The 19,280-nt window shown below is 42.4% G+C and overlaps 1 protein-coding gene across 6 annotated transcripts in view; it reads left to right on the top strand.

The window, feature by feature from the left end:
• LOC108153499 (PDF receptor) overlaps positions 1–18,995 on the top strand; it is a 41,650-nt gene extending 22,655 nt beyond the window's left edge. For 2 of the 6 annotated variants that reach the window (XM_033387023.1, XM_033387024.1), the window contains exons 3-11: positions 8,784–9,214; positions 10,234–10,344; positions 13,052–13,215; positions 13,287–13,556; positions 13,611–13,907; positions 13,978–14,241; positions 14,426–14,598; positions 14,671–14,974; positions 17,287–18,995. In XM_033387023.1, the coding sequence (XP_033242914.1) occupies positions 8,809–9,214; positions 10,234–10,344; positions 13,052–13,215; positions 13,287–13,556; positions 13,611–13,907; positions 13,978–14,241; positions 14,426–14,598; positions 14,671–14,974; positions 17,287–17,592 (2,295 nt within the window). In that variant the 5' untranslated portion in view covers positions 8,784–8,808 and the 3' untranslated portion in view covers positions 17,593–18,995. Of the gene's footprint in view, positions 1–8,783; positions 9,215–10,233; positions 10,345–13,051; positions 13,216–13,286; positions 13,557–13,610; positions 13,908–13,977; positions 14,242–14,425; positions 14,599–14,670; positions 16,889–17,286 lie in introns of those variants that run through there. The other 4 variants (XM_033387027.1, XM_017283551.2, XM_033387025.1 and 1 more) reach the window with 4 other exon arrangements.
• Positions 18,996–19,280: the final 285 nt, after the last annotated feature.

The raw sequence follows: 19,280 nt of genomic DNA, 5'->3' as shown, positions 1-19,280 counted from the left end.
CTACTGTATCCACGGGATTTAAGAAGTCCACGGCATAGCGACGTTTGAATACCGGATCCAGAATGTATTTGGTTTTTAAATGTATCTTATTAGTCTACAGGCCAAGGCGTCCGGGTGGCGGATACAATGCCGGCTGGACACGATTTGATCTATTCGAGCTTCCCACATCACGACGGGGCGTGGCCTGCGGGCGGAGGGGTCTGCATTAAAAGAATGATAAATGTATGTCAATGAGTGAGTTTGGACTTGCCATTGTTAGTGTTTGTTTCATATTGGCTTGAGAGTTCTTGTACGGGCACGGGCTACTTGGGGGACTCTGAAACATAAAAAATAAAACAAGTAAGTTCGATGTGCACAGTGGGACATATTCCATTCACTGCATTCATTCTTTGGCGACAGTCGACGGGTTTGTCCTAAGAGAGCAAACGAAAAATATGTATGTTGCAAGAGCGAACTGAGGCTTATGCAGGCCAAAGACTGTGTAGATTGTTGGTGTTGTGTAGTAGTTTATGTGGGAGTTCACCATAGACTCTGATACATCAATCCTTGGCTGACTGGTTGTTTCTATGGCATCTTTATGATACAGAAAATGATCTGACGTGTAGAGTCTCAGGGAGACCTTATTGTGTTGCCCCATCCCACAAGTATGTGCCGTTTCGATGCCAACATTTTTATAGCTCTTATCAGGGCAGGGAAAACCTCCAACATTTCCAGATCTTTGGCAGCTATAAATAAGACCAACATTTCCGATAAAAACCCCATAAAAAACTTAGGTTTTCAAAGGGTCAAACATACGCGTCAGTCCTTAATGGCCGAAAGGTCAAATGTCGCAGAGCCTTGGAGGTACTGTTGCAATGCCACATCTGGCCTGCGTTTCCCTTAAACCTGTGATAGAGTTGTATAACAAACTGAACACCACTTGCCCCCCTGCCACACACTTCAATCTGCTGCCCTGTTGCCGCGTGCGTGAGGGCATAAGGGCGGCGGATTATGCAATAAATACTCGTACCTTCGACACAGGGAGGACACTGACAGATTAAAGGACCCAAAGAGAGGCTGTAGGTAATGGATGGGGATGGAAATGTGAAATGGGGGGTGTCGGTGGGTGTGTGGGTTTCAGCCAGCAATAACAAGATAATTATGCATAATTGTAGACCGAACAATAAACACATTTGGTGCGGCATTCATTTCATTATTCTCATGTCATTCGAAACGCGCATCAAATCACTGAACCAAATAAATGACCAAAAAGAGATACAAATACATCAGATAGAACATTGAAAAATCAGAGCAGGAGCAGGGCGGGAGAGAAGCAGTGGAGGAGCAGCAAAGGAACAGGAGACCAGGGGAGACCGAGGCAACAGCCGAAGTAAGCGACCACAACAATCAGGCAACGAACCGGCCAAAACGAGAGTTACCAAAATTATTCTGGCAATCTGCCCAAAAGTATAAGAAAACACACGCACAGCCGCACTGGCATAGAAACAGCCACAAAAACATCCACAACCAGTGGCGTAGGCAGAAGGGTCCTAGGAGGCTGAAAGAATGAAGAATTGAAAGCTTCGGATACCCATGACTTTATCAATGCAAAACCTTTTCGTTTTTTGAACTTTAAGCATCACATGACTCTACAAAATACTCGTATTTAGCCGCTGCCATAAGGAAAGCCGATATGCAAGGTCATCAAAACGGGGGGTCTACCTATACACTGCTCGTCATCGGGCTTTTCATTCGAAAATTGTGCTGTATTTTATCGTCGCCAGGAGTTGGAGCACGTATTGTTTGCTCCTTAAGTGATCTATATTATGGGTATAATGGATGAAGATAAGGAAAAAGGATCTTTCCATGATCTAAGGCAGGAAGAACACCAGGCTGGATCGTCTTCACAGTCGGGTGGGAGGTGTGATGGTGTGGAGTGCCATCTCCTGCAATGGTCAATGCGAGACTCAATTTTTGACAACAAATATGAAAGCACAAACGTGAAAAAAATCCTTGAAACTGCTTTTCCGTATTTTAAAAGTAAGTTTAGAGAATTGCCATGGAGTTTTCAACATGGCAATAATCCGATGGAACCCACCCGTGTCTGGTCAGAATTTATTGAAGACATCAAGAGGGCTTGGTCAGCCGATTCTTTGAATTATATTGCAAGCTTAAAAAAGTCGCTTCCCGAAAGATTTTAGGAGGTCATTCTAAACAAGGGAGGATCGACCTATTACTAAATTCATTAAAATTAGTTAAATTAATTAAAAATTTTCAAAAAATTTAAAACAATCATTTTTATTTTATTAAACTAAGAAATAAATGAGCTAACAAAAACAAAAACAACATTTTAAAATCTTCGATTTATTAGTTTGGATAGAATTAAGCGAAAACAACAAAAGCGAGGGAGTGTGCTAACCTGATGACGAGTAGTGTATCCATTTGCATTTGTGCTGAGAGCACACACACAGACACCCTCTTGCAATACGCCACTGCCGGAAGCGTGGCGCAGATCCTGTTGCCCCGAAGTCCCGTTCCGTCCGGCGCGTTGTCAAGGTCCTAACGAGTAATGAATCTCCTTCGTGAGGTGGCAGCCAATTTCCAGGAGGGTTGCAAAGTGGGACAATGTGGGACAATGATGTGCCAGCCACCTGAATGAGTGGCAGCGGCAGCACCTTGTGGAAGAGCACCCAGAAAATGGCGACTTGAACCGGAAAACGGAATGCACCGCCATGTCCCACCTGCAGTGCGTTTCTGCAGATGTGCTTGTGTATCTATCGCTATCGGTCGTCCTTAAATTACGACTTGCAGATCGAATTAAGGAGAAGCCCCATCCATCTAATTTGATGCAGGAGACAGAAGCAGAAACAAACAGGTCACAGGAGGAGCTGCAAGCACGTCATTTGTGCCGCCATTTGTGGTACTTATATCTGTTAATAATTGGATGGGCCCTTCACGGGTACCTTCATATGTGGCAAGCTGCAAAATTAAAATTAAAATTATTATGAAATTCAAATTACAGCAAAAGGTCACAGGATGCTCGGCACGCCCCATTGCATATCGCAGACAGACTTGATGGGGCCCTGTAATTTGGCACGACGCAGAGGGCTAATATGGTACAAATACAAATATGGTAGCTGCAAATACAGAAATTCTGGATAAACGGGCCTCTGCCCGTTTGTTTGGTAAACACACAAATAAGACCGCGGTATCTCGTATTTAAAAATATTGAAAAAATAGATTGCCTCAATGTGTGGCGAGTGGGCAAAGAAATCACGCTTTTAGAGAAATGTACATGTTCTCAATCCGTTTTTTTGACTTTGACACACAATGAAAATTGTAAGTGTATTCAAAGTCACCATTCAGTGTTGTATAGGATCGAAAAGACAAAAAATGTAGTGTGGGTAAGTGTCAAGGCCATAGTCGAATTGAAAAAACTTATCGAGAGCAAATCCGTACTTCAAATATATTTCAAAATTTTCAATTTGGTAAACACAATGGACCGTCTAAGACCGGATTGCAAAGGTGTCTCTCGTTCTTTCTTATTTTTCTCTCTCATTTTGCCTAGCTCTGTAGCACTTTCTTCTTATAATATGTAGAAGCTTGAAGAGGCCTACAGATCTTTCATAGAGTCGTATTCATCAGTTTAAAGCGAGGGAGAACGTTGTAAGTCGCGGCTACGGCCGCTATATTTATACCGATACTCAGTCAGTATGGTTCTCCTCCGCCAGGGGGCGCACACATTGCGCTACGAAGAGTGTGTGAGAGAGAAAGAAAATAAGTAATCGCGTGGACGGCGCTATATAGCCACTGCAAATTGATTTGTTCCCAATCTCGTATCTTTAAAATTGTGGACGCCACAGATTTTCGTCAAAAGGCGGTGGGCCGAAATTTTGAAATAAACTTGTAACAGTAAAATATCACAGAATCTGGATACATAATTTCGTGGCTCTAGCTCTAATAGTCTCTGAGAAATAGGCACTCATAGGGACGGATAGACGGACAGACAGACGGACAGACAGACATGGCTCAATCGAATCGGCTATTGATGCGGACCCAGACGTTACACACATCCATTTTCGCCACAAATCTTATACACCCCTGTACTCATTTTGAGTATCGGGTAGAACAAATTGAAATTTAATGGTTAAAAGAGCAGGATGATACAATATATTGAATATCTCTTAGACCAAGTGTAAAATCTGTTGCTTTTCAGTGACTTGAACCAAAAGAAGGAAACAACAAAGTGGTCTCATGATCCATTGAGGCATAATATTTTCCCATGGACGACCAATTCAATGGTAGGATGTGGAAATGGATCTTGCATTACATTGACATTGACACTGGAAGAGTGGAAAGACTGTCACTGTCATTGCCACGCAGATGATGACACTGCTACACTGCCAATGGCATTTATACTGACAGTAAATACTTATAGGCCGTTGCACGTTCTGTGCACATACTGTGTATGTGTGGGAGTACGATAACTCCTTTGGTCTGTCCATGTATCGACATTGATTGGTTCAAATGGGGCAATCCGGCAAATTGCACAACAGCAGCGTAATCAGTAATGCAACATTTACACCAGCCAGACAGGATACTGAGCCAGAAGCAGAAGCAAAACCAGGCAGACAGCAGGACACTCTCTGTGTTTAAATGAAATATTGTGAGGGGGAGACAAAAGAATACAGGGATACAAAACACCGCAGCTTGAGTAGCTGTCAAAATCTGTTGGGCCTGTCAGAATGGATTTGAATGGGTGAATGGGTCAACAGTGCATTCAGTGAGGCGTGCGACGAGAGACCTCCATTGAAAATCGTACAATAATCGTACTTGGTGAATACTTACATTCATCCATCCCCATCTTCACTGCAGCTCAGAGCTATTCATTTATTCAATTATAAGACATTCACGAGACCCCCAAAGCAAAACAAAACACCAGAGCGAACCCACCCGTCGAAAAATGCTCGGTGCATCCTCGTTTGCTCCTGGCTACTGTTAGACTGCAACCAGTGGCACTGGCAAATTCAATGCCACAAATTGTATAAGCAGCTGCAGCTCCAGTGGCTGCTTGCTGCAGCCAAGCGGCAAATGTCCTGCGGCTACAAAAGGAAAATTCCACCCACATCCACCCAAAAGGACATGTTCTGTCTTTGGTTCTGTCCTAACGATTTTTCGGGGAGCAACGAAAAGGTTGATATAACCCGGGCAGGGCCCTTCTTTAAAGCAGCAATCTAGTCCTGGTTTGGTAAAACTTGGAAAAACTTTCAATTGGCATATCCTTTAGTTTAGCGACTAACTAACGTTAACACAGTGCGTTTTGAAGCTATAAGGCCGTATACAAAAGCACCATCTATGAGTTTAAAACGAAAATGAAATGATGCTTTAACTTTTGATGAAACCCTCCCGACCAAGACACATTAGGAACGAGAAAGATACTGAAGAGTGAGCCACGCTGGAAGAGCTCCTATAGTGCTCCGGTTGATAATTCGATATTTTCTTAATGTTATTAAGATCCCATATGTCCTGATACCAATGTTCTGCACTGTCAGGCCACACATGTGGCTGCTGCTCTGCCATTCAACTGTTTGCCCTGTGCTGTTGGCCAAAAAGCTGCAGTAAAAGGGGGCCACCAGGGAGGGTACCAGCATTGTCAAATAGCGCGAAAAACTTTCCAAATGCCGCAGCGGCAGCAGCCTACTCTCCTACCCCCTCCTGACACCGAACACCAAGCCCAATTCCCACCCTCTTGTCTAGGGGCATTGGCCCGTTCTATGCATTTCGCCCTTTATGAATAGAGCTCTTGAGATTATTTTTCCTTGATTCTCTTTCTCTTTTTATGCGCACTATAATTATACCAAAGACGTGAACAGCACGCCATGCCCCAACGCCTTAGTCAAATGCTGGTGGGAATTTTTGTGGGAGAGTCCCCAAAAGAAGGGTTGTGCACTCGAAAAAAAGAGATTCCTATGAGATTCCAAAGGATTTCTTAACCACATGCGACTCGAGTCTGTCCTATAAAGACTCTTTTCTATAAGCTATATATATAAGCTTCCGCTTTAGTTTTAGTTTGCTCATTTTCGTATATTTTTTCATTGCAGATTTTTGCGGTTTCTGCCTTAAACTATCAAAGTATTTAATAGAGTTTTGCCTTGACAGCTCTTCAAAGGCCTTCCCTTTCCATCCACCCACTCAAGCCGCGGCACCAGAGGCTGCACAGTGACCCAAATCAGGTCCGACTCGTCTGGGGACGGTGAAACGTGCAACATAGGACTGTGGTCTCAGGACACGGCCAATGACAAGGGGGCCCACAGTCGGAGGTTTTTTCTACTTTTGAGACTTTTGAGATTCGGGGGAGAGGTTTTTGAAATTATTAAGCTTAATTGCAATCACTTCCGCATTCAATGCTGTCGATGTATTCGATGTCCATAGAAAATCGCCCTTGCAACCTTATGCAACATCTGTCCAAGGATTTCGGGCACATGGAATGTTGCTGGTACCTTTGGCTGTGCCCAAGACACACGCAGGGGAGAAACATCCACGCAGGGGAGGACTGTGCGAGTACCAGTACCTCATACTCATATATGCGCTTCAAAATTGAAATTCTTATGAAATTATATCAAATGCACTCAAAGGCATTTCGGGAAAGCTTAGCAAAAGGCGACAGGGTACTCCGCCCGCCCCTGCAATGTGGCACGTGGCAGAGGGATAATATGGTGCATGTAAGGGGGCAAGAAATGCGACTCTTTCGGGAAAAAACATACTTTCAGCTGAAAATGCTGAAATTCCAGATAAACCATTTTTGTTGTATAAATCTTGACGATTGCCAGAATATGTAATGTATATGTATAAAGAAATTAAGAGTTTTTCAGGCTCTTAAATTGACAAAATTGTACGAGAAGAGGACACAAAAGTTTTCCCAACAGATCATTTCAAATCAACTGATCGAAAGGTTCGGAAAAAAGAAATGAAATAAGATAAATTCTGAGTTGTTAAAACGCATTTTCTGGCTGGGAGTTTTTTGTGAATTTTTGTAAAGCCAACCTCCAAATTCAGACTGTACTCTACTACCACAATCTAAGCTCTCTCGAATTGGCCCACTTAAGAGATTTTTCAGCCACCCTAAATATCGAATCAAGGAATCGTCTACATTGCAGACATTTCCTCTCATCTAATGGGATATTTTTGTATCCAGCTATAGCAAAGAGATAAATATGTTTCAGAGATATGTTTAAACGTTTTAAGACTTGCACTCATCTTCTTGGAGAGTATTTTTAAGACGTTCCTTCGTTCCTTCATACATGCGTATGTACATATGTACATATATGCATTGGCACCGTTCCGTGTAAGGTTGCTACCATTAAAATCTGTTTGACTGTTGGTAGTGTCAAAGCAAAGCCAAATGTCATACACCCATTATGTTAATGATTAGAAGATTGGCTTGCAAGGGTCACTTTAGACTGCAACTGCATTTGTCAACATCCAAAGTTGAATTCCTAAGACATTATGTGAAATTTGCACTTAAAGGCACTTCGGGAGATCTGAGCAAAATGCCACAGCGTGCTCCGCTCACACCATTGCATATCGCAGATAGACTTGAATGGCACCCAGTAATGCGCCCCGAGACAGTATTGACTCTTTCGGGAAAAATCTTATATTCAGCTGCAAGTGCGGAAATGCAGGATAAACGAGACCTCTACACCGTCACTGTTGAAAAAGCTTTAGGATTGCTTACACACAAATTTTAACACTTTTTCTAGTACTTAAAGATATTGAAATACAAAATATTGCCTAACTGTGTCGCGACTGGAGTAGAAACTACGATTTATTTTTATTAACTTACCGCTGCTCAATTTCACAAAGTTTTTTTGTTCCCTTTGACCCAATGAAATGTCACTGTTTTGTGTTGGGCAGCAGTTTTAGTGTGTATAAATGCCATCCCACCCTAACAGTGTGATATCAGTGGACTCTGTATACCAAATTTGGTTGCTCTAGCTCTTATAGTCCCTGAAATCTAGGCGATAGTCAAGACGGACGGATAGACAGACATGGCTATATTGCCTCGGCTATTGATGCTGATCTAAAATAAATATACCTTATGGAGTCGGAAACGTTTCCTTTTGGGGGTTACACACATCCATATCCACACACAACTAATATACCCCTATTTCGTTAACGATATTCCGACTCCTTTAGGTTACTGTATGTATACAAAGCTTTAGTGCTGCGAAGAAATTTATACATGGATAGCACAGATTCCTTTCGATTATGCAGAACAGCTTTCAGAGCTCAATGAAATCCAGGCCGTTGGCCTGGCCATTTGCCAATCATAATCCCGTCAAGCTCCTCCCTATGCAATGGGATGTGTGCTGTGTGTCTGTGTGAGTGCAGGAGGATGTTTTCACTAGCTATAAATACTCGACTTGGAGGAAACAGAAACTGCAATCCATCCCATATGATACGAGTCAGGCATGAGTAGTATTTATTTGTAGGCAATCATCACGGACTGGCGATGGCAATGCCCGGGCGTGAGCGTGGGCTGGACTTAATCAAAAGCCAGTGACGGTGTCTCTTCTCGGTACCATCCACTGTCTGGTACCACCTTATGGCTCCTGCATTGTTTGATAAGCTTTCAATTAAATCTCTACTGTGGGGGTCGTGCACCTCCGTCTGAGGGGGGGGGAAAATTGCAATTTCTTTGGACATGCATCACAAAAGGAGAGCGGCTTCTTCTCAGTTATACTTATAGACTTTATATTTGGACTTTAATCTAATTTACTTCCATCATTCTTTTTCTTTCACAGCGGCAGGTATACTGTCTGCGGCGATATGACAGATCAGCCAAGTACCGACGACACCGGCGGCGGTGTCGCCACTCACTTTTTCGCCCGCTTGATGCGCCTCACCGGCGTGTCATTATCATCGGCTGCTGCTGCTGCTGCATCCAACTCCATGCCGGAGCCCACCACATCTTCGCTAATGACAACCGAATCGCCCACCACAGCCGCAGCGGAGCTGGCACCTTCCTATCTCATCGACCGGGTCACACAGGTGGCCCGTATTGCCCTGGAGGTCACCACAACAGCATCGGAGGTGCTGGCAGAGGCCCTGCCAGAGGTTGACACCAGCTTCGCCAATGGTACTATTCACGGAAATCTAACGTTGGCCGCTGCGGCTGCCGCGAACTATGAGAACTGTTCGGCGATTTTTGCCAACTACACGCAACCAGAAGCAGGTGAGTGTTGTCTTCAGGGAACCTCCAGATATCTAGGGAAACATGTTAGAAAGGGGAATTTGTATTAAGTCCCGGTAGAGGGAGACCTTTAATCTCTTGATCCAAGCCTTAGATGGGCTATCCACCGCTAAGATGGATAGATACTAGAAAAAAGGAAGGTAATGGGAGTAATCGGATAACTGATAAGGATAACTGCACACATCGGTAGGTGCTAGGGTTTGGAGAAAACAGGAAAAAGAAGGTTACAAATAATGTATAGCAAAAAGTTTTTCAAGCATAAACAATTGAAGTGACTGAAAAATCAAAAGAAGTCGGAAAAAGTAGAAGATACATATATCCAATCGGATAAACGATATCGTTCACTTCAAACATTCAAAAAGCTTTTGATAGGCATTCAAAATGGGAGAAATCGGAAACAAGAATCTAACAACAGCTATCGAAAGACGGATAAGTTGGTACTGAGTAAATGACCAAATGGGTTACTATATGGATACCAAAAACGGGAAATCGGAAAGTAAACATCAACTTCCATTGCGCCGTCAATCTAATGCCCATCGAACGCTGGAGCCAGCCCTATTCGATGCTCGCGAAACAATCGACGGTCGAAAAACATATGAAGAAAGCCAACGAGGATCATCGAGTCTGCAAGCGATCGACATCGACACCACCGAATGAGCAACAAATAGTATGTGATGAAAACGACATGTTCGCACTCAAAGAGCGCTACGCCATTGGGGTTTCCTATAGATTGCCATACATAGATCTGGGCACACGCATCCAATTGTCGGTAAATGAGTTCGAATTGAGCCACGTGGACTACAAGCTAAAGGCCGACAAGTTGAAGGAGCTACTGGGTATCTTATCGTTGTGGGGGCGAAGTTTTGTATCGATTAAATGAACTGATGAATTATTGAGACCTCTCTTTCTATTCTCTGTGGGGATGGAGTTCTTGTGGGTGTTCAACTGTGTTATCTGCGCCTGTGCTACGTTCTATTTCACGTTCTATGCAATATTTTTAGGCATCTACTGCAACTTCACTTGGGACACTCTGACCTGTTGGCCGCCAACTCCCGCCGGAGTCATGGCACGTATGCATTGCCCAGCGGGCTTTCATGGTGTCGATCCGCGAAGTAAGTATTCGTATTTCTAGACAGCAGAACTATAGAATGTAGAGCAGAGCAGAGCAGAGCATCCATTAAGTGTAGCAAATCGAAGCATATTGAATCATTAGATTCACTATCAGTATGAATGCGGAACTCAGAATGCAATAGACTGAATCAGAGTGCTCGTGTGACTGCAAGTGAGAGGCAATAAGATATCGTCGAAGACATGATTATAAAATATATATTTCAAGTGATACTACGAAAGCCCAGGTCATTTTTTCCCCCCTGTGGAAGGAGTCCTGTCTGCCTTTCCGCCTTAAATATTTAATGAGAAGTGACCCATAAATAAAACCATATGTACATATGTACATATATTTCCCTTTAAAATTAAACATGACGGCCTAAATTATTTGGATCCCTAGTCAGTAGTTTGGCAAACAATTACTTGATTTCGTATTCATTGCATGCCTCAACCAACCCAACCCAATCCAGGACATCGGTAAGGACTGCAGCCGAGGTCATACCGAAATTGGCACGAAGAGGACTGAACTGGCTGGGCTGGTCAGGTAGACGTAGTCCAAGACGAGCGTCCTTCCAATCGATTAGTTAATTATGGTGTAACCCACAAATTGAGTTCCGTCGATGGAAGTGCGTACCAGTAGCATTGTCCTGGCCTCGTTTTGCACACAATCCCATCGATTCAGATCGCAAAGTTTCATTCGATTGACATCATTGCACTTGTCAGCGGAGGGGTCACGGATTGATTGAAAAGCCAAATGCCAGGGACTCGTATTGTTGTGTGGCCCGGATAGAGCTCGCAACTTTTGCATATTCGTGTATTAATATATATCCGAGAATACCACTCGAACGGTCTTAGCGATCTGAAGAAACTTAGCTCTGTAAGGGCATTGTTAGTATCACCCGCGAAGATAATCTTCGTCGTTCAGACGAATAGAAACTTTCAACTTATATAACTTTACAACTTTATACTCTACTTCTATAAACAAAAATTTTATTTACTTTTCGGAGTTTTCTTAATATGTTGTACAAATTAATCTACCCAAAATTATATGCCTCTTTAGAGGTGGTGTTTCATAAGAAGGCCCAATGTTGCCTTGAATTTTAATTTTTTTATAAATATTTGAATGATATATTACAACTTATAGACTCGGATAAATCATATAAAAAATAACAAGAGTGCTAAAATTAAATAATCCAGGAATATCATTTGCAAGCCTCCCTTTTGTTCTCTCCGCATAATTTTTGTTAAGAAAACTTGACACTTTTGTTGTAGTTCTGTCGCCTAATTGAAATTTAAGTGCTAAAATGAGTCTCTTCTTCGTATTTACAATAAAAATCGACTTTTTAACAATTTTTTTAATTTTTTCCAACATCAATTAGCTATAACAATTGAACAAAAAACTGTTGAAATATATCAATCAATTGATGTGACGAAGCTAAACGAAATGATAAATATTAAAAGTAACGAGGGGGAACGTTGTGAGTTGCTGCGGACACCGCAACTCTACAGTTATACCCGATACTTAGTCAGTATGGCTCTCCTCTGGCAGACGCCGCTAATATTGAACGACACGACAAAGAGTGCGTGCGAGAGAGACAGAAAATCAGTCTGAGCGTGACGTCGGGGGCTGCGTAGCCAGTGCAAATTGATTTGTTCCTATTGGCTATAAAAATGATCTGATCTGATCCAGATTCAGCAATCTGATAGATATGGTCATTATCTATGATTCTGCGTTTTTAGTTTTCTCGAATGTGCAATATTGTGGATGCAACAGATTTTCGTTCTTTGTGGGGGCGAAAGGGGGTGGGGCGAAATTTTGAGATATACGTTTTATAGTGAGATCTAACAGGAGTGCGGATACCAAATTTGGTTACTCTAGCGTTAATTGTCACTGAGATTTGTGAATATTCCCAGATTTTCGTCCATTGCGGGGGCGGAAGGGGGTGTGGCGAAATTTTAAAACAAACTCGTCTCGGTCCGATATATTAGGAGTAGGGATACCAAATTTGGTTGCTCTAGCTTTTGTAGTCTCTGAGATCTAGGCGCTAATGTTTTACTCTAAGCAAAGCCGCCTATGCTACGTGTGTGTTAGAGAGAGACGGGGCGAGAAAAAATGAAATTGTTTTCTTGATGCTGGCTATAATAATAATACGATCCAATTCAGATTCTGCAGTCTTAAAGATATGGTTATTCTCTACAATTCTACGTTTTTGGTTTTCTCATATCTTTAAAATTGTGGATGCCACAGATTTTCGTCTTTTGTGGGGGCGGAAGTGGGCGGGGCGAAGTTTTGAAATATTTTTGTAGCAGTGACATATCACAGAAGTCTGGATCCAAAACATCGTTGCTCTAGCTCTTATAGTCTTTGAGCACTAGGCGCTGAAGGGGACGGACAGACGGACGGACGGACGGACGGACGGACGGATGGACGGACGGACGGACAGACAGACAGGGCTCAATCGACTCGGCTATTGATGCTGATCAAGAATATATATACTTTATGGGGTCGGAAACGATTCCTTCTGGACGTTACACACATCCACTTTTACCACAAATCTAATATACCCCAATACTCATTTTGAGTATCGGGTATAAAAATCAAAAGTTCTCCCCGGCGCCATAACATCTAAGGCCTGTCCTGCATACCGTTCATATATTCCTTCCTTCTCTCTTCCCTATTTTCGTGGTGTTTGGTTTGATGATCAAAAACAGAGTTTGCTATCCGCAAGTGCGAGCTGGATGGCCGCTGGGGCACAAGACCAGATACCACAAATATGACAGCGGAAGCGATTGCCGCTGGTTGGACCGACTATGGACCCTGCTACAGACCTGAGGTGATCCGCCTAATGCAGCAGATGGGCAGCAAGGATATTGATGTAAGGGATATCAATGAATCACACACTCTCAAGCATGGCTACTAATCTCTCTCTTCTCGTAACGTCTTTAGCTCTATATTGAAATTGCCAGGCATACACGAACGTTAGAGATCGTGGGCCTATGCCTGTCGCTGCTTGCCCTGCTCGTCTCTCTGGTAATCTTCTGTAGCTTTCGATCGCTGCGAAACAACCGTACAAGGATCCACAAGAATCTATTCGTCGCCATGGTCCTTCAGGTGCTTATCCGACTCACGATCTATCTGGACCAATTCCAGCGCGGCAGCAAATCCAGTGGCAGTTCCTCAAACTCTAGTAGTAGTCTCTCGGCGATCGAGAATACGGTGAGTAGGATACATCAATAGACCAGCCATTCGTAAACATTCCCCTTGTTCTAGCCATATCTATGCGAGGCCTCCTATGTCCTGCTGGAGTACGCCCGAACGGCCATGTTCATGTGGATGTTCATTGAGGGACTGTATCTGCACAATATGGTAACGGTGGCCGTGTTCCAGGGCCAATTTCCGCTCAAGTTCTTCTCGCGTCTGGGCTGGTGCGTGCCCATCCTGATGACCACAGTCTGGGCACGATGCACCGTCATGTACATGGACACTTCGATGGGTGAATGCCTGTGGAACTACAATCTGACGCCGTATTACTGGATACTCGAGGGACCCCGACTTGCAGTAATTTTGGTGAGTCGTTTGACCCGGTCCTTCGCTTAGGACTCCCCCACTGACTGCTCAATGCCCCCCTCGTTCGCAGCTGAATTTCTGTTTTCTGGTGAACATCATCCGGGTGCTGGTGATGAAGCTTCGACAATCGCAGGCCAGCGACATCGAGCAGACACGCAAGGCCGTGAGGGCCGCCATCGTCCTGCTGCCCCTTTTGGGCATCACCAATCTCCTGCACCAGTGGCCTGTACTCAAGTCGGCCACCAATTTTGCAGTGTGGTCGTACGGCACACATTTTCTTACCTCTTTTCAAGGCTTCTTCATTGCTCTCATCTACTGTTTCCTTAATGGCGAGGTGAGTCCTGTCTATCCATTGATTTGATCGGTTAAATATCGATATTTTACAAACGATTTCGACTATAAGTCGATATTTGTGAAAGAGATTCCTGAAATATATCTTCTTTATATTCAAAGAAAGCTCTCATAAAGAGGTAATTTCCACCGATAATTATATATTTTTCCCCTATTTCCTTCGATAGGTACGCGCTTGCTTGCTCAAGAGTTTATCGAATCAGTTATCGCTGCGCGGTCATCCCGAATGGGCGCCAAAGCGGCCCTCAATGTATTCGGGGGCCTACAACACCGCCCCTGATACGGACGCTGTCGGCCAACAGCCGGTGGCCGAGACGCAGGCGGCTACAGGAGGTTTACGGTAAGCCATCCATGCGATTACACACTTTGCCACATTGCCCTATAATGAATCCTTTAATAAATCCTTCTTTAGAACGTCGCCGATCAACAGGCGGCAGAACACTAGTGCCAGTATCGTCATGATCCACGAACCCAACCACCGACAGCGTCTTGTGCAGCGAAACCACAACAACAACAACCAGGAGAGTCCACGCCGCCAAAGGGGGGAACGGACTGATGATGAAGACCGAATCGGAATTGCAGCTGGAGCCGGAGTCGAGGCTGAAGTCGTTGTAGTGCAAGACTCTGTCGGTGGTGCGGTGGGTAGGAAGCGCGAGACACGCATACACGCTGGAACCAAGTGGATGATTTCCGGCCTCTGCTTCAGGGGTCAAAAGGTACTTAGAGTACCGTCAACGTCATCCGTACCACCCGAGTCAGTTGTATTTGAGTTGTCAGAGCAGTAGGCCACTAAACTAAACGTAGACCGTTACCGTAGCCATAGTCTAACCAATTAGTCACTTAGTCACTCGTAGAACCACTCTCATTCACTCTTCCAAAAATAGCAGCATCCCTTGCCAAACACTTCATTCCAATTCCCATCTCCCAAAAGTCCTAATCATCTCGAATCATGGTCCTTCCATTGCTAGCTTTTTACAAAAATTAGAGAATAGTGTACCTTCAGATGTAAATTGATAGAAATTATTGGATATTCATAGGATAGAGCCACGGTTTCCACAGTTGTACCACAAAAAACTTAAGGAGCATATCCATAAAAGAGAGTCCTATATTAAACTATAGCTTAATTTCCCCGTGCTATGCAGCAGCGCCCCTCGGTCTGTCCGCGCTTCTGCCTGGGATCTGCGCGTAATAAACTTCGGGTTCGTGCATTTTAGCTGCGGCCAGTAATGGTCAGCCAGGGCTCTTCAACGTCCCAATAGCCCTCGAAGTGGTTCCTTATGGTTAAAAGTATAATAACAAGGGATCACTGGAGGTTTTTATTAAAAAAAAAGGTTGTTCTCAACCAATAGTTCCTAATAAACTGGAGATATATCCATATTACATCTGAATATTTAATTCTGAATTTAGATTTATGTGGCAACCGTGGACAGAACTTTCCTTCACTAGCATTGAACCCCATCGCTAAAAGTTATGTATATTTATACGATATCTACAAATATCTGATAAAAATGAATCTCTATTAGATCTACACTCTATTTTTGGGCACAGTCACACACACACACACAGGGTTAACGCTTGGTGAATTCTACAGCAAAACTTGAGCGGCATGTTTCTCTAATATCTTAAACCTAATATATACAATATTTTATAATAACTTATTGCATTCGAGTACTACTACAAAACACAACTGGACCGTGACCATGCAGTGTGACCAAAGGTCAAAGATCAACAAACACAGTGTTAAAGTCAGATCCAAATTCCCGATTTCCTATCGCTTTAAGAAGTTGTATTAAAGATAATTATATTGGCTGCTATAATATTAGATTTGTGGTGAAAATGGATGTGTGTAACACCCAGAAGGAAGCGTTTCTGGCCCCGTAAAGTTTATATATTCTTGATCAGCGTCAATGGTCCGTCCATCCGTCTATCCGTATTGCTTGACGCCTAGCTCTCAGAGACTTTAAGAGCTAGAGCAACAAAATCTCAAACCCAGACCCAGAATAAGTACATTGTTACAAGTGTATTTCAAAATTTCTTCTGCCCTCACAAAGAACGTAAATCTGTGGAATCCACAATTTTAAAGATAGGATAAACCGAATAATCACAATTGTTGAGAATGACACTATATCTAGCAGATTGCCGAATCTGGATTAGATCGGACGATTATTATAGACAGTGGTTCAGTGGCTACGCTACGTCTTCCACGCGCTTACTCATTCTCTCTCTCTCTCACACTGCACCTCGTCTGCAAAGTGTGTGTGATCTGGCAGTAGGAAGCGAGATGAAACGGGTGGTGTTGGTAAAGGAATAGAAAAAAAGAGACAGATGTGAAAAAATGCAGATAAAAATGGAAACAGATCAAATCTAATATATAAAAATCTTCCAAACGGTTCGACCGATTTTTATAAAGTGAGTACCGGGTATAAAGTAGAGTCGCGGCCTTTGCCGCAGCTCATAACGTTCCAGCTCTTTTTTAGATTAAATTAAAATATATTTTTTATATTTAGTTGCTTTTATGTTGATGTACATTTGATCTACGCGCTACCATTATTTGTATCATTATTTACTGATAAATCAGTTTGATATTCTGAAAATACATATTTATTTGTATGATTTTATTGAGCATTAAACTTTTGACTTTTATTGGACTGTGTGTTGATTTGGATTTATAGACATATAAACAGGTTTTTCTTCAGTTTCTTCTAATTTCTAATTTTGTGATTAGTAACGTGGAAGTACTTTCGATGGACTGCAAACTGGCTTTTGATCAACGAAGATCTGAATCGATGAAACTTCTGTTGGAAAATAGCGTTAGAAGTGAAACTTTGGTCAGAGATCTGGTCACACTGTCTGTCACGAGTATGCTTTTTCTATCGTTCACGATGGATCACGCTCACCTTTTTGACTTTATTTTGCTGCGCTTTGCAATCAAAAAAATATTCACTAAAGGATTAATATGCCAAAAGCTTCAACTAAAAATATCTTTCTCTCCTTTCTTTCTGCTCGTGTGTCCTTTTTCACATTTCAGGACAAACGTGTGATGCCCCCCAACGCTCCCCATGTAGCACAGCAAATATTTATGACCTCGCAGCTGCCTACATCAGCGATGGCCCTCGCAATTGCCACTGTAAGCGCCTCTCCAACAGTAAAAGAAACAGGAACAGAGACAGCTCCAAACGCGGACGCGAAAACCGCATGCCATACCCTATCCGCATCCCCAGTGGTAGCTCAAATACACACCGCACCTGGAACACCACGAGCAACCAAACTGTCTATAATATCGGAGGCAAGGACAAAAAGAACTCCAAGGCATCTTCATGCAAACACAGCGTAAAGCTATCTCCCGAGCAGACCTCTTGGTCTGTTTCGTTTTGGCAAAACGCAGCTGTCCGGTTAGCCCAGCTTAACGTTGAAGTGAGCAACTGTTCTTGCATTTCTTTTTCGTATGCAAAAGGCACACATGCTTTGAAAAGAACCCACAACTGTACCAGCTTACGGAAAAGGCGAACAACTGTACTTTTTAATGTTTTTACGTATGCCGAATTCATGGGCGTACAAAAACACACAACTGAAGAACCTTAGCGTATGAGCGAGCAAATATAAAACAAATGGTTTTGGGTAGAGTACTGTTCTTATCAACAGTTCTTATCATTATCCAAAAGCTGACTAAACTTTTTTGTATGCAAATCAACAAAATCTCTGAAATAGAGTGACCGTTTCATTTTGTCACTCTGCTGTTTCGAGAGAAACTGTACTTCGCCTTGAAGTACGGAAGAAACTGTACTAAAACTTTTTTTGTAAGCAAAGGCTTAGGCAACACATGCATCAAAAGAATATCGTTCGATATTAATGCATACCTATACCTTTACATTATATATATATATACTAAATTTGTCTATATATACATATACAGACGTACATACTTATTTTGGTATATTTACCCCATAGATACATATGCCGAAACCGATGGATCACAATTTTTTTTTTTATCGTGAATATGAACATATGGAAGAACCAACATACAGATATGATGTTGTGTGGATAAATTGATGTAATATTGATGTCAGGCACATACATACATACGTATTGATGTTAATATTATTTTTTTGGAAAATCTACATATATACATTATCTATATATACATATATAGTATACAACAGAGAAAACATATTTACATAATATTTACACTGCGCTACATACAAGAAGAAAATTCAAGCCTAAAAAACCTGAGAGGCATTCAGTGCCATTAAACGGTCGATAGAGAGAGAGAGAGTGTGTTGGAGAGGCAGGAGATCGATCGTATATTGAATTTAAATGCAACATGCAACACGAAAGTACAAAGCACGTGGAATGAAATGGGTCACAAGACGGAGGTTTAAGAGGACTTTGGAACAATATTCAACACTTTACAATATTTCACACGCTTAGAACACTCATCAAACGGCTCAGTGGATATCAGTGCGCTTGAATACTGATTATTTAATTAACTCTAAGCTTTTTTTCTGCATTTTAATGGAATGTGTGTAAAATCTGCTGCTTTTTCACGTATTGATTTTCGTTTCGCTTTTGGCTATGCTAATGCAAATTTCTCAACAAAAAAACAAATATTTATATGCTATGAATTCAAGCCGAATTTAAACTACAAAAAACCAGATCACCCAGTGGTCAATGGTATACTATTACGTGTATAAGTCTAAATGGAATATAAAACTATGAATAAACATGATTTTGAATGTATACATTCTACTACTAAACAACCAAAAGAATCAATTGAGTTTTCGTGCGCTCTGTGGCATTTGTGGGTTTGGTTTCAGGTTGGCTAAATGGAAATCTCTGATCTCTGAGTGGTGTGCGAAAGCTGTGGTCGAAAACTGATCTCCAAACCCAATGACACAATGACTGTACGCGGCACGTACCGGCCGTGAATCCGCAAATAGCATTCGATAATTGGCAATTTGAGAGCCATAACCAGATTAATCACACATTTTTATGGCCCATCATACTACAATATTATAATACAAA

Source organism: Drosophila miranda, chromosome XR, assembly GCF_003369915.1.
Source record: "Drosophila miranda strain MSH22 chromosome XR, D.miranda_PacBio2.1, whole genome shotgun sequence".
Lineage (NCBI taxonomy): Eukaryota > Metazoa > Arthropoda > Insecta > Diptera > Drosophilidae > Drosophila > Drosophila miranda.
This window is presented reverse-complemented; position numbering and strand designations above follow the sequence as displayed.